The following is a 14714-nucleotide window of genomic DNA, read 5'->3' on the forward strand; positions in this document are numbered from 1 at the left end:
TACACTGACAGTCATGTGCCGGGAGACATGTTCTGTTCTGCACGTCTGAAAGACTGATGACATTATTCTGTTTAAGCAGCACACGAGGACAGATTGTTCAGGGGGAGGGTCAGGGACTGGGATGAGCCTGATGAAATACTGCAGACTGCCCATTTAAATCTAACAGCCCTCTCACTGAAATAACCCAATGTGATACACTACCAGGCACACAAGGGAGCACACCCTAACCTTTCCCTGTGTTGTCTGTCTTGCGCACACACACAGTTACTTAGAAGTAAATATTGCAGGAAAGGGCTGACAAATCAGCCTTTATGACCCAAACAGGTTGGATCTGCTCACTGGCCCCACTCAGTCTGATGACTGAGCAGAGTTCTGCGCTGTTCCTAACGGGGCCGACATTGGAAACAAACTCCAGGAAAACAATTGCAAGAAGAACACGGACATCTCCCACAGTACCGATCTTCCAGCTGGGTGTCCGCCCTGCGGGCTTGAGCGGGTGAGGCATCGTCTCAGCTCTCAGAGCCGCGGAGTCTGTCTCCCTCTCTCCCTGCGTGTGTCCGACAGCCCCTGCCTCGCAGCCGCATCGCAGATTTTAAAACCAGGCACCCCTAATGCCAATTTTTAACCGATATCCCAATAACATGTAGCTTTAATGAATTAATAGCATTTTCTTTTGAGATGCAGTTAACAAGTGTTGACATTTAACACAACGACATTTTTAATTGCATTTCAAGTTGAGGGGTGACTGGATAAAGCACATTTTTCAGGTGCAAAGAGGCTAAAAGCAGGAACTTGCGCGGGTTATGCCAGTTTAGGTTTGTTTGTCGGGAACGAATCCAGACTCATCGCAAGATAATCACTTGTCCAAAGTCACACGTCCCCGGACTCGCCCTCTCTCACTGCACCCTGGGACCTGTAGTCCCACACAGCATCACTCTCCACACACATCGTCCCTACCTTTGACTACAACTCCCGGGGCTCACCGCGCCAGTTTCCTGGATTCCGCGGGGCTGGACTGTGCTCATCCAAAACTGTATTTAGCGGTTTTAAGGTATTAATAACACCATAACGTTATTTATCACGAAGCTGTTACGTTAATGTGGTGAGCGCTGCACAGATCTTGCGCCGTTAGCCTGTGTTTTATCAGTAACCGCTGGAAGAAAATAAACTTTATACAGACTAACAGATTGTGTGAACCATAGCAGTTACTGTACTGAGCTCAGCGGTGCCGGCGATCACTGTAAAACGAGGTACGTCTTCACGGTCTTGTGTGTTATTTACCTGTGAAACACCAGTCTATTTCATAGCTCTTCATTCTGTATGGATCTCTTTACCTGGTTCGTATTTTTTAAACTCAGAATTTATTTACAGTGGGTAATGGTGACATACTGTACGTGCTGTCTGTACGTAACGATTTGTACTGGACTCTGTACTGGACCTCTACCTAACCCGGCCAGTACTGACCACAATTCATAGGATAATATTTCTGTATTGATTTTTTATTAATTTCTTAAAAGATGACTGGCGCTTCTAGCCTTGTTCTCTTATGTTTGCGATGATCTTTTAATTTACAACTTTTATAACACATATTGAACCAGCAGTCTTGTTAATTCCTGTTGTAGACCCTATTGTAACAGGACTGTCCTACTGTTCTGGGACTGTAGCCCCTATTGTAACAGGACTGTCCTACTGTACTGGGACTGTAGCACCTAGTGTAACAGACTGTCCTACTGCACTGGGACTGTATCCCCTATTGTAACAGGACTGTCCTACTGCACTGGGACTGTAGCCCCTATTGTAACAGACTGTCCTACTGTTCTGGGACTGTAGCCCCTATTGTAACAGGACTGTTCTGCTGTACTGGGACTGTAGCACCTAGTGTAACAGACTGTCCTACTGCACTGGGACTGTATCCCCTATTGTAACAGGACTGTCCTACTGTTCTGGGACTGTAGCCCCTATTGTAACAGGACTGTCCTACTGTACTGGGACTGTAGCCCCTATTGTAACAGGACTGTCCTACTGTTCTGGGACTGTAGCCCCTATTGTAACAGGACTGTTCTGCTGTACTGGGACTGTAGCACCTAGTGTAACAGACTGTCCTACTGCACTGGGACTGTATCCCCTATTGTAACAGGACTGTCCTACTGTGCTGGGACTGTATCCCCTATTGTAACAGGACTGTCCTACTGTGCTGGGACTGTAGCCCCTATTGTAACAGGACTGTCCTACTGCACTGGGACTGTAGCCCCTATTGTAACAGGACTGTCTTACTGGACTGGGACTGTCCTACTGCACTGGGACTGTAGCCCCTATTGTAACAAGACTGTTCTGCTGCACTGGGACTGTAGCCCCTAGTGTAACAGACTGTCCTACTGCACTGGGACTGTATCCCCTATTGTAACAGGACTGTCCTACTGTACTGGGACTGTAGCCCTTATTGTAACAGGACTGTCCTACTGCACTGGGACTGGAGCCCCTATTGTAACAGGACTGTCCTACTGTGCTGGGACTGTAGCCCCTATTGTAACAGGACTGTCACTGTCCTACTGCACCGGGACTGTAGCCCCTATTGTAACAGAACTGTCCTACTGTACTGGGACCGTAGCCCCTGTTGTAACAGGACTGTCCTACTGCACTGGGACTGTAGCCCCTATTGTAACAGGACTGTCCTACTGTACTGGGACCGTAGCCCCTATTGTAACAGGACTGTCCTACTGCACTGGGACTGTATCCCCTATTGTAACAGGACTGTCCTACTGTACTGGGACTGTAGCCCCTATTGTAACAGGACTGTCCTACTGCACTGGGACTGTAGCCCCTATTGTAACAGGACTGTCCTACTGTACTGGGACTGTAGCCCCTATTGTAACAGGACTGTCCTACTGTGCCGGGACTGTAGCCCCTATTGTAACAGGACTGTCCTACTGTACTGGGACTGTAGCCCCTATTGTAACAGGACTGTCCTACTGTGCCGGGACTGTAGCCCCTATTGTAACAGGACTGTCCTACTGCGCCGGGACTGTAGCCCCTAGTGTAACAGGACTGTTCTGCTGTACTGGGACTGTAGCCCCTATTGTAACAGGACTGTCTTACTGGACTGGGACTGTCCTACTGCACTGGGACTGTAGCCCCTAGTGTAACAGGACTGTTCTGCTGTACTGGGACTGTAGCCCCTATTGTAACAGGACTGTCTTACTGGACTGGGACTGTCCTACTGCACTGGGACTGTAGCCCCTATTGTAACAGGACTGTTCTGCTGTACTGGGACTGTAGCCCCTATTGTAACAGGACTGTCTTACTGGACTGGGACTGTCCTACTGCACTGGGACTTTAGCCCCTAGTGTAACAGACTGTCCTACTGTACTGGGACTGTAGCCCCTATTGTAACAGGACTGTCCTACTGTACTGGGACCGTAGCCCCTGTTGTAACAGGACTGTCCTGCTGCACTGGGACCGTAGCCCCTATTGTAACAGGACTGTCACTGTCCTACTGCACTGGGACTGTAGCCCCTATTGTAACAGGACTGTCCTACTGCACTGGGACTGTAGCCCCTATTGTAACAGGACTGTCCTACTGTACTGGGACTGTAGCCCCTATTGTAACAGGACTGTCCTACTGTACTGGGACTGTAGCCCCTATTGTAACAGGACTGTCCTACTGTTCTGGGACTGAAGCCCCTATTGTAACAGGACTGTCCTACTGCACTGGGACTGTAGCCCCTATTGTAACAGGACTGTCCTACTGTACTGGGACTGTAGCCCCTATTGTAACAGGACTGTTCTGCTGTACTGGGACTGTAGCTTCTATTGTAACAGGACTGTCCTACTGTACTGGGACTGTAGCCCCTATTGTAACAGGACTGTTCTGCTGTACTGGGACTGTAGCCCCATTGTAACAGGACTGTCCTACTGTACTGGGACTGTAGCCCCTATTGTAACAGGACTGTCCTACTGTACTGGGACTGTAGCCCCTATTGTAACAGGACTGTCCTACTGTGCCGGGACTGTAGCCCCTATTGTAACAGGACTGTTCTGCTGTACTGGGACTGTAGCCCCATTGTAACAGGACTGTCCTACTGTACTGGGACTGTAGCCCCTATTGTAACAGGACTGTCCTACTGTACTGGGACTGTAGCCCCTATTGTAACAGGACTGTTCTGCTGTACTGGGACTGTAGCCCCATTGTAACAGGACTGTCCTACTGTACTGGGACTGTAGCCCCTATTGTAACAGGACTGTCCTACTGTACTGGGACTGTAGCCCCTATTGTAACAGGACTGTCCTACTGTACTGGGACTGTAGCCTCTATTGTAACAGGACTATCGCATTGTAGTGCTGGACTGACAGTACAGTGGTGGGAGTAAGGAACTCTACCGTTGAAGGATGCTGTATACAATTTGCAGTCTGACTACTGGATTGCTGTGTGTCTGTTACTCCACAGTGGGAGCAGAGAGAGGAGAAACAAACTGTGGTGCCTAACATGACAGGTGAGTCCTCTATCATTAGGCTCATGAGCTTTAGTTAACAGGCAGAGTTTGCAACTCACCTTTATGCTTGTGGCTCTTGGCAACTCTTTAATGCCTTTTGATTGCTGCTTTGTGTGCTGGAAGTGTTGTGGCTTCGTTGTGCCCAGGGAAATCAGGGTGTCAGCTGGGGCCGTGGGGTTCAGTGTGATCCTTCTCATTCATCTCTTTCAGATCGGGCGAACAATTTCCCTCCTCTGCCCCGCTTCATCCCCCTGAAGCCGTGTTTCTATCAGGACATTGAGGAGGAGATTCCAGCACAGCACCACCTGCTGGTCCGCAGGGTGTACTACCTCTGGATCTGTGAGTCGCTGCTCACGGAGTGTGTCAATTTTCAAGTGTGCTGCAGTCTCTGTGTGTCTGTCTGTGTGTCTTAGTCTACTTGTGTGTCTGTGTACTTGTTTGTGTTTGTGGGTGTTGGTTGTTTCTGTGTATTAGTGTTATAGTGCGTGTCTCTGTCTGCGTCTGTGTACTGGTGTGTCTGTGTACTAGTGTGTGTTTCTGTGTACGTGTCTATATAATAGTGTGCCTATTTATTTGTGTATCTGTGTTTGTAAGTGTATTAGTGTGTGAGTCTCAGTGTACTAGTGTGTCAGTGTGGTAGTGTGTGTCAGTGTGTGTATTGCTGTGTTAGTGTACTAGTGTGTGTGTCAGTGTGTGTATTGCTGTATGTCAGTGTGTGTATTGTTGTGTGTTAGTATACTAGTGTGTGTGTCAGTGTACAAGCCCTTCTCTCTCCCCAGTGTACTCAGCCACCCTGGTGGTGAACGTGGTGGCCTGTGTGGCCTGGTGGGCTGGAGGGGGTAATGGTGCCAACTTTGGGCTGTCGCTGGTCTGGCTGCTGCTCTTCAGCCCCTGCAGCTATGTGTGCTGGTTCCGCCCCCTGTACAAGGCCTTTCGGTGAGTCTGCACACCCCCTCACACCCTCACGCACTCCTGATGCACTTCTGACACACCCTTGCTCACTCCTCACACACCCTCTAACCCTCACACACTCCTGACACCCCCTCACGCACTCCTGACACACCCTCTCACACCCTCACGCACTCCTGACACACCCTCTCACACCCTCACACACTCCTGACACACCCTCTCACACCCTCATGCACTCCTGACACACCCTCTCACCCTCGCTCACTCCTCACACACCCTCTCACCCTCACACTCCTCACACACCCTCTCACCCTCACTCACTCCTGACACACCCTTTCACCCTCACACACTCATGACACACCCTCTCACCCTCACGAACTCCTGACACACTCCTGACACACCCTCTCACCCTCGCTCACTCCTCACACACCCTCTCACCCTCGCTCACTCCTCACACACCCTCTAACCTTCGCACACTCCTCACACACTCCTGACACCCCTCCGTGCACTCCTGACACACCCTCTCACCCTCACTCACTCCTGACACACCCTCACGCACTCCTGACACACCCTCTCACCCTCTTTATGCACTCCTGACACACCCTCTCACCCTCTCTCTCTCCTTACACACCCTCTCACCCTCACCTTCGCTCACTCTGACACACCCTCTCACCCTCCTGACACACTCCTGACACACCCTCTTACCCTCGCTCACTCCTCTCACACCCTCACACACTCCTGACACACCCTCTTACCCTCACTCACTCCTGACACACCCTCATTCACTCCTGACACACCCTCTCACCCTCCTTATGCACTCCTGACACACCCTCTCACCCTCTCTCTCTCCTTACACACCCTCTCACCCTCACCTTCGCTCACTCTGACACACCCTCTCACCCTCCTGACACACTCCTGACACACCCTCTCACCCTCGCTCACTCCTGACACACCCTCTTACTCTCTCACACTCCTGACACACCCTCATGCACTCCTGACACACCCTCACTCACTCCTGACACACCCTCTCACACCCTCATGCACTCCTGACACACTGTCTCACCATCACTCACTCCTGACACACGCACACGCCCTCGCTCACTCCTCACACACCCTCTCACCCTCGCTCACTCCTCACACACCCTCTCACCCTCGCTCACTCCTCACACACCCTCTCACCCTCGCTCACTCCTCACACACCCACACACTCCTCACCAGGGCCGGCACGTGCCATTCTTCCTCTCTAGGTGAAACACAATTGTGCTGCCCCTCCCCTCAGTGAGCTGTGGGACCAGGGTAGTGTATTATTTGCATTGGGATGTGTTAACAAACAACACCACAAAACCTTTACAGAAAACCTTATATCAATGGAAAATAGTAAACTGGAGCATCACAAAACTGTTTTCAGAACTGAAAAGCACCATGGCAATCAATTGCAAGAAAACTTTTTTTATCAGAAGATGCACTTTAGCATACGTGTGTCAATAAGTAATCAATAAGCCAGCAAAACATGACCACAAAAGCAAAAACCAGCAAAAAAAGAATATATCCCATGTTTTTCTTTGGAGCCTCCGTGAAGTCTCTGTAAGAGCAACTGTATATCCACAGATGCTAGCCTGACTCATCTAAAGACCTGGAGGAAACTGAAATGTATTGGCTATTGCAATTGCATTTTGAATCTGCCCACTTCGAAAGAACTGATCTAATTGGTCGAAATCGCTGTCATTCATTATATTTTCAGCCAAACGCTCATGTCCATAATATCAATCCCCAACTTTACCCAAGTAGTGAACATGCGTTTCTTTAAAAGTTACTCAGAAAGGCCAATTATCTCTATAAGTTTCAGGAAATTGCCATTTCATGCTCAAGCAGTCTATAGCCAGTAGCCATATCACTCTGCAACTCACAGCTAGACACCCACTGAAGCCCAGCAGGTGTGAGCCTGGCCAGTACCTGGATGTGAGACTCCAGGGAAAAACTAAGGTTGCTGCTGGAAGAGGTGTTAGTGGGGCCAGCAGGGGGCGCTCACCCTGCGGTCCATGTGGGTCCTAATGCCCCAGTATAGTGACAGGTACACTATACTGTAAACAAGCACCGTCCTTCGGATGAGATGTAAAACCGAGGTCCTGACTCTCTGTGGTCATTAAAAATCCCAGGGCGTTTCTCAAAAAGAGTAGGGGTGTAACCCCGGTGTCCTGGCCAAATTTCCCCCTGGCCTTTACCCATCATGGCCTCCTAATAATCCCCATCACTGAACTGGCTTCATCACTCTGCTCCCCCCCCCACTGAGAGCTGGTGTGTGGGGAGCAGGTGGGGCTGCACACTGGTGGTGAAGGGGATCCCCATTACCTGTAAAGTGGTTTGAGTGGAGTGTCCAGAAAAGCAATTATTATTAATTATTATTATCCATTCTACCACAGAATGCTATATTTTGCATGGCCATTACTAGGCTTACCAAACATCACAACACTAGCCACCAGTGCATTGTCTCGGCTAATATTAAACATTAATTTTGCGCGTCTACAGTGTCTCCAGTGAGATGCCTTGTGTCCAGCTCTTTTCATTTATTAAAACATTCTATGTTCAAGAATTTCATTCAACATTCATCTCAAGACGCTTGACATAGTTTTCCAATCTTTGACACCGTCTTTTGCAAGAGCTGATTTTCTCTCACATTCACCAAAAAGGTGACAACAAAAGCAAAAGGTAACATCCTTGCTAACCCAATAAATGAGCCATGGCCTCTCCAGTGTCTCCCCATTTGTTAAAGTCCGACTATAAGAACACGCGGATAATGTTCTGTGCCCGCTTGGGAAATTGATTCTTCTGACCTGATGCGGCCCCCTCAGAATGTCTCGAAGTCCTTGGTTAATTGTTGTCAGCCACTTACCGGGATCATTCAAATTGTCCTCAGCTTGTAACATTAGCGGCTGATGAGTCTCTGTTTTGGACGAGATGCTGCTATCCTTGGAAGCAGAACCCTGCTTGTAACAGAGCTAAGTTGCTATCTGAATCAGTGATCTGATGACTTGATGTTGGCGGATTATCATCCTTGCTAACGGAGTCTGATTCTTAGGCACTGTATTTTAAGAATGAGCCTTTCTGTTTTTGGAGTGCCTGCTCTTTGAACAGTCTCCTCTTTTTCTATTTGCAGCCCCTCACGCACTCCCTCACACACCCCTCACACACCCCCTCACCCACCCCTCACACACCCCCTCACGCACTCCTCACGCACTCCTCACGCACTCCTCACACACCCCCTCACCCACCCCTCACACACCCCCTCACGCACTCCTCACGCACTCCTCACGCACTCCTCACACACCCCCTCACCCACCCCTCACACACCCCCTCACGCACTCCTCACGCACTCCTCACGCACTCCTCACGCACTCCTCACGCACTCCCTCACACACCCCCTCACGCACCCCCTCACGCACTCCTCACACACCCCTCACACACCCCTCACGCACTCCTCACACCCCCTTATGCACTCCTGACACAACCCTTCACGCACCTCACACTCACTTCACACACCCCCTCACGCACCCCCTCACGCACCCCCTCACGCACCCCCTCACACAACCCCTCACACAACCCCTCACACACTCCTCACGCACTCCCTCACACACCCCTCACACACAATCTCACACACCCCCTCACACACCCCCTCACACAACCCCTCATGCACTCCTCACACACCCCTCACACACCCCCTCACGCACTCCTCACACACCCCCTCACGCACTCCTCACACACCCCCTCACGCACTCCTCACACACCCCTCAAGCACTCCTCACACACCCCTCACACACCCCCTCACGCACTCCTCACACACCCCCTCACGCACTCCTCACACACCCCCTCACGCACTCCTCACACACCCCCTCACGCACTCCTCACACACCCCTCAAGCACTCCTCACACACCCCTCACACACCCCTCACGCACCCCTCACACATCCCCTCACGCACCCCTCACACACCCCTCACGCACCCCTCACACACCCCTCACGCACTCCTCACGCACTCCTCACACACTCCTCACACACCCCTCACACACCCCTCACACACCCCCTCACACACCCCCTCACACACCCCTCACGCACTCCTCACACACCCCTCACGCACTCCTCATACACCCCCTCACGCACTCCTCCCACACCCCCTCACACCCCCCCTCACGCACTCCTCACACACCCCTCACACACCCCTCACACACCCCTCACACACCCCTCACGCACTCCTCACACACCTCCTCACGCACTCCTCACACACTCTTCACACCCCCTCATGCACTCCTCACGCAACCCCTCACGCAACCCCTCATGCACCCCCTCACGCACCCCCTCACGCACTCCCTCACGCACCCCCTCAAACCCCCTCACACACCCCTCACACACTCCCTCACGCACTCCCTCACGCACTCCCTCACACACCCCTCACACACTCCCTCACACACTCCCTCACGCACTCCCTCACGCACTCCCTCACACACTCCCTCACACACTCCTCATACACCCCCTCACGCACTCCTCCCACACCCCCTCACGCACTCCTCACACAACCCCTCACGCACCCCCTCACACACTCCTCACGCACCCCCTCACGCACCCCCTCACGCACCCCCTCACACACTCCTCACGCACCCCCTCACGCACCCCCTCACGCACCCCCTCACACACTCCCTCACACACTCCCTCACACACCCCTCACACACAATCTCACACACCCCCTCACACACCCCCTCACACAACCCCTCATGCACCCCTCACACCCCCTCACGCACCCCTCACGCACCCCTCACACACCCCCTCACGCACCCCCCCACACACCCCTTACGCACTCCCTTACGCACTCCCTCACGCACTCCCTCACACACTCCCTCACACACCCCCTCACACCCCCTCACGCACTCCTCACACAACCCCTCACGCACCCCCTCACACACTCCTCACGCACCCCCTCACGCACCCCCTCACGCACCCCCTCACACACTCCCTCACACACTCCCTCACGCACTCCCTCACACACCCCTCACACACAATCTCACACACCCCCTCACACACCCCCTCACACAACCCCTCACGCACCCCCTCACACACTCCTCACGCACCCCCTCACGCACCCCCTCACGCACCCCCTCACACACTCCCTCACACACTCCCTCACGCACTCCCTCACACACCCCTCACACACAATCTCACACACCCCCTCACACACCCCCTCACACAACCCCTCATGCACTCCTCACACCCCCTCACGCACTCCTCACGCACCCCCTCACGCACCCCCTCACGCACCCCCTCACGCACCCCTCACGCACTCCTCACACACCCCTCACACACAATCTCACACACCCCCTCACACACCCCCTCACACAACCCCTCATGCACTCCTCACACCCCCTCACGCACTCCTCACGCACCCCCTCACGCACCCCCTCACGCACCCCCTCACGCACCCCCTCACGCACCCCTCACGCACTCCTCACACCCCCTTATGCACTCCTGACACAACCCTTCACGCACCTCACACTCACTTCACACACCCCCTCACGCACCCCCTCACGCACCCCCTCACGCACCCCCTCACGCACCCCCTCACACAACCCCTCACACAACCCCTCACACACTCCTCACGCACTCCCTCACACACCCCTCACACACAATCTCACACACCCCCTCACACAACCCCTCATGCACTCCTCACGCACCCCCTCACACACCCTTCACGCACCCCCTCACACACCCCTCACACACCCCTCACACACTCCACACGCACCCCCTCACACACCCCTCACACACCCCCCCACACACCCCCTCACACACCCCCTCACACACTTCTCACACACTCCTCACACCCCCCCTCGCGCACTCCTCACACCCCCCCTCACGCACACCCTAACACACACTCCTCACACACCCCCTCACACACTCCTCACACACCCCCTCACACACCCACACACCCCCTCATGCACTCCTGACACACCCCCTCACACACTCCTTGCGCACTCACACACTCCCTCACACACTGCTCACACACCCACACACTCATGCACTCCCTCTCACACTCCTGACACGCTCACACCCTCTTGACACCCTTGCACACTCCAGACACACCCCCTCACACACTCCTGACACACTTGACCCACCTGCTCACAGGCCTGCAAACTGCAGGAGTGAGTCTGACCCTCCTCTCTCCTCTCTCAGGGCTGACAGCTCCTTCAACTTCATGGCCTTCTTCTTTGTGTTTGCGGCGCAGTTTATCCTCACTGTCATCCAGGCCATTGGCATCTCGGGCTGGGGTGCCTGGTGAGTGCGCGTGTCTGTCAGGTTACAGGGGGCAAAATGAAAAACTGGCTACACACCCCTGTTTCACTCCCCTGCCCTCCTCTCTCCAACACTTGGGCTTCCTCTCTTACAGCCCACCCCCCATTATCCTCTTCCCCCTCCCCTCCAAACCCCCCTTTCCTCCAAACTCCCCCTCTCCTCCCTCTATACCCCCTCTCCTCCAAACCCCCCTCTCCTCCAAACTCCCCCTCTCCTCCCTCTATACCCCCTCTCCTCCAAACTCCCCCTCTCCTCCCTCTATACCCCCTCTCCTCCAAACTCCCCCTCTCCTCCCTCCATACCCCTCTCCTCCAAACTCCCCCTCTCCTCCAAACTCCCCCTCTCCTCCTTCTATACCCCCTCTCCTCCCTCCATACCCCTCTCCTCCAAACTCCCCCTCTCCTCCTTCTATACCCCCTCTCCTCCCTCCATACCACTCTCCTCCAAACTCCCCCTCTCCTCCCTCTATACCCCCTCTCCTCCAAACTCCCCCTCTCCTCCAAACCCCCCTCTCCTCCCTCTGTACCCCCTCTCCTCCAAACTCCCCCTCTCCTCCCTCTATACCCCCTCTCCTCCAAACCCCCCTCTCCTCCCTCCATACCCCTCTCCTCCAAACCCCCCACTCCTCCCTCCATACCCCTCTCCTCCAAACTCCCCCTCTCCACCTTGACAAACATTTTCCTCATACTTTTTCTTGACTAAATTAACACTGGATTCATATGATGTCTCTGTATAATAATATTTTATTATAAACCCTTTATTGCACTCATATGTTTTGTATTTGATATTTGACCTTTCTGGGGATTGATACACTTTAGATTATGCAGCAAAGACCTGTGCTTTTTTCAGAGTCTTATCAGATGTGTTAAATATTTTATTAGAAATACATTTTATTATACCAGTAAATTAAACTGCTTGGTTAAAGTGTGACTAAAACTAATTATCTTTTTCGTGAAGAAAGAAAACACAAGGTTTCAGCTTCAAGGTTTTCTTTCTTCTGCAGGGAATAAACCCATTACTTGTTCCTTTGCAGCCTACGCATGCTGATGCAGCTCCCCACCTGAACTAATTCTGTTTTAGTCAACTAAAGTAAGATTAATTATGGTCAGATAAATTACATTTATGAGATAAATGTAGTCGATGGGACTAAATTAAAAATGAGTGAATCCAAGGTGACTAGGACTACTAGACTTGACTAAGACTATGACTAAATCAAAAACTGGTGACTAAATGAACACTGCTCCTTATCGACTCTGTCTCTCCCTGTAGTGGCTGGCTGTCAGCAGTGCTGTTTTTCAGCTCAAACGTCGGCTCGGCCGTGGTGATGCTGATGTCGGCGATCCTCTTCACTGTGGTGGCGTTGCTGATGAGTGTGGCTCTGATCCGGGTGAGTGCAGTCCTGTGAGCGACGGCATCACCTCTGGGTCCCCAGTCAAGGACTCTTGTGCTGGTTTCTAGGTATTAAACACAGCTGCCTGCAGGAGGGGTGTATCCTTGTGTAATGCTCGGAACTAAGAGAGAAGAGTGAAACAGGCGTCACTGAGTGTATCCTTGGAGATAATGGGGAATTAGGGCTTTGTTTTAATTCAACACCAGGCACCGAAGAGAGCATTCAGAAACACAGAATATGAAAGTGACGTCAAATGAAGGCAACAGTGGGGGAAAAAGCTGGAAATCTTTGTCCTGCTCTGTGAGCAGGAGCGCAGCTCGTGTTGGGGCTCTTGTCCAAGTCGGATTTGTGCTGAGAATGCTCCGCAGGCCTGCTGTAGTCACTGTGGGACTCCCCCTGCGCCTGGCCAGAGTCGTATGTTCACTGACTGTGACAGAAACTCCAGGCAGCACACGGGCCACCCGATCAGCACTTGGTTAATTATTGAGTGTTTCATTGGGAATTAGAGTGTTTACTTGATTGTTATTGTTTGATTAATTAATAGTGTTAATTGGTTAATTATTGAGTATTAAAATGTTTAATTACTGAGTGTTAATTGGTTAATTCTGGAGTATTCATTGGTTCATTCTCGAGTGTTAATTGGTTACTTCTTGAGTGTAGACTCGTCAGTTAGCTGCTCTCTCTCTGGCTGCAGGTACACCGGCTGTACCGCGGAGGAGGGGGCAGCTTGCAGCGAGCGCAGGAGGAGTGGAGCAGTGGGGCGTGGAAGAACGCCCCTGTGCGCGACGCAGGATTCCACGCCATTTCGGGCAGCGGCCCCAGCCTGCCAGAATACCCCACCGTGCCCAGCTACCCTGACAACAGCCAATGGTGATCCACTAAGTGGCCACCAGGAGGCAGCAGACAGGGCTTCTGCTGCCTGGTTATACAGATGTGCTGCAGGGCTCTCATTTATTAGCAACACTTGGTGCAGCTGGATGTTTCATGCTTCTGACTTTATTTTGAGTAAATGTGCTTAGACAGACTTGAGGTTTACATAGGTGCCAGAATATTTGCCTTTTTGCTTCACCAGTGTAGTACACGAGTCCTACAGCACATCAGACTGCTGTGCCCTTGGAGTGTGATTGACACCACTGTAAAACCTGGAGTGGATTATGGTGCTGTGGACTGAGAATGTGACTGACAACACTAAAAAGCCTGGAGTGGATCAGACTTCTGTGCACTAGATCTGACTGGTTTCAGTCCTTTTGGGTTTGGTAGTTTTCAGGGCCCAAGCATTTTAGATGTGGTGTTCCATATTAAGTAGCGTAATGAGTTTGTTATTTCTTTCCTGAATTTTGTTACATGAGCAGCCCTGTACTGATTATCAGGTTTGTGCTCTGCAGAAGCCAAGGGGGAGATAGGTCATTCGTCGCAGGGCCTGACGCAGATGCTGCTGCAGGAGGCGATGAAAGAACAGTTAGACTGCAAGCTCACCTGTTGCTGGCTGAGCTACCCTGTTTGCTCCTACAGCAGCGCTGCTCTGCCAGTACAGGCTGGGCTCCGCTGTAAGAATGTCAACTCCCCAGGTCCGCACAGCACAGGGGTCCACTCA

General features: G+C 52.3%; 1 protein-coding gene across 3 annotated transcripts; it reads left to right on the forward strand.

Annotated features, from left to right (window-relative positions):
- Positions 1-962: 962 nt before the first annotated feature.
- scamp4 (secretory carrier membrane protein 4) lies at positions 963-14094 on the forward strand. 3 transcript variants are annotated; one of them, XM_069186071.1, is made up of 7 exons: positions 965-1250; positions 4407-4490; positions 4701-4829; positions 5270-5426; positions 11611-11712; positions 13000-13117; positions 13815-14094. In XM_069186071.1, exons 2-7 carry the CDS (start codon positions 4484-4486, stop codon positions 13992-13994), a joined length of 693 nt encoding a protein of 230 aa, XP_069042172.1. In that variant the 5' UTR covers positions 965-1250; positions 4407-4483; the 3' UTR covers positions 13995-14094. The 3 variants fall into 3 exon arrangements, with proteins under 3 accessions (XP_015220735.1, XP_069042172.1, XP_069042171.1); XM_069186070.1 differs by having other exon boundaries at positions 4445-4490; XM_015365249.2 differs by lacking the exon at positions 11611-11712 and having other exon boundaries at positions 963-1250; positions 4445-4490.
- Positions 14095-14714: the final 620 nt, after the last annotated feature.

Source organism: Lepisosteus oculatus, chromosome 29 (genome assembly GCF_040954835.1).
Source record: "Lepisosteus oculatus isolate fLepOcu1 chromosome 29, fLepOcu1.hap2, whole genome shotgun sequence".
In the NCBI taxonomy this organism is placed as follows: Eukaryota; Metazoa; Chordata; class Actinopteri; order Semionotiformes; family Lepisosteidae; genus Lepisosteus; species Lepisosteus oculatus.

Coding starts and splice junctions, on each gene's coding strand:
- scamp4 (XM_069186071.1), top strand. Junction 4,830..5,269: donor GGTGTACTACCTCTGGATCT/GTGAGTCGCTGC, acceptor CTCTCTCCCCAG/TGTACTCAGCCACCCTGGTG. Junction 11,713..12,999: donor ATCTCGGGCTGGGGTGCCTG/GTGAGTGCGCGT, acceptor CTCTCCCTGTAG/TGGCTGGCTGTCAGCAGTGC.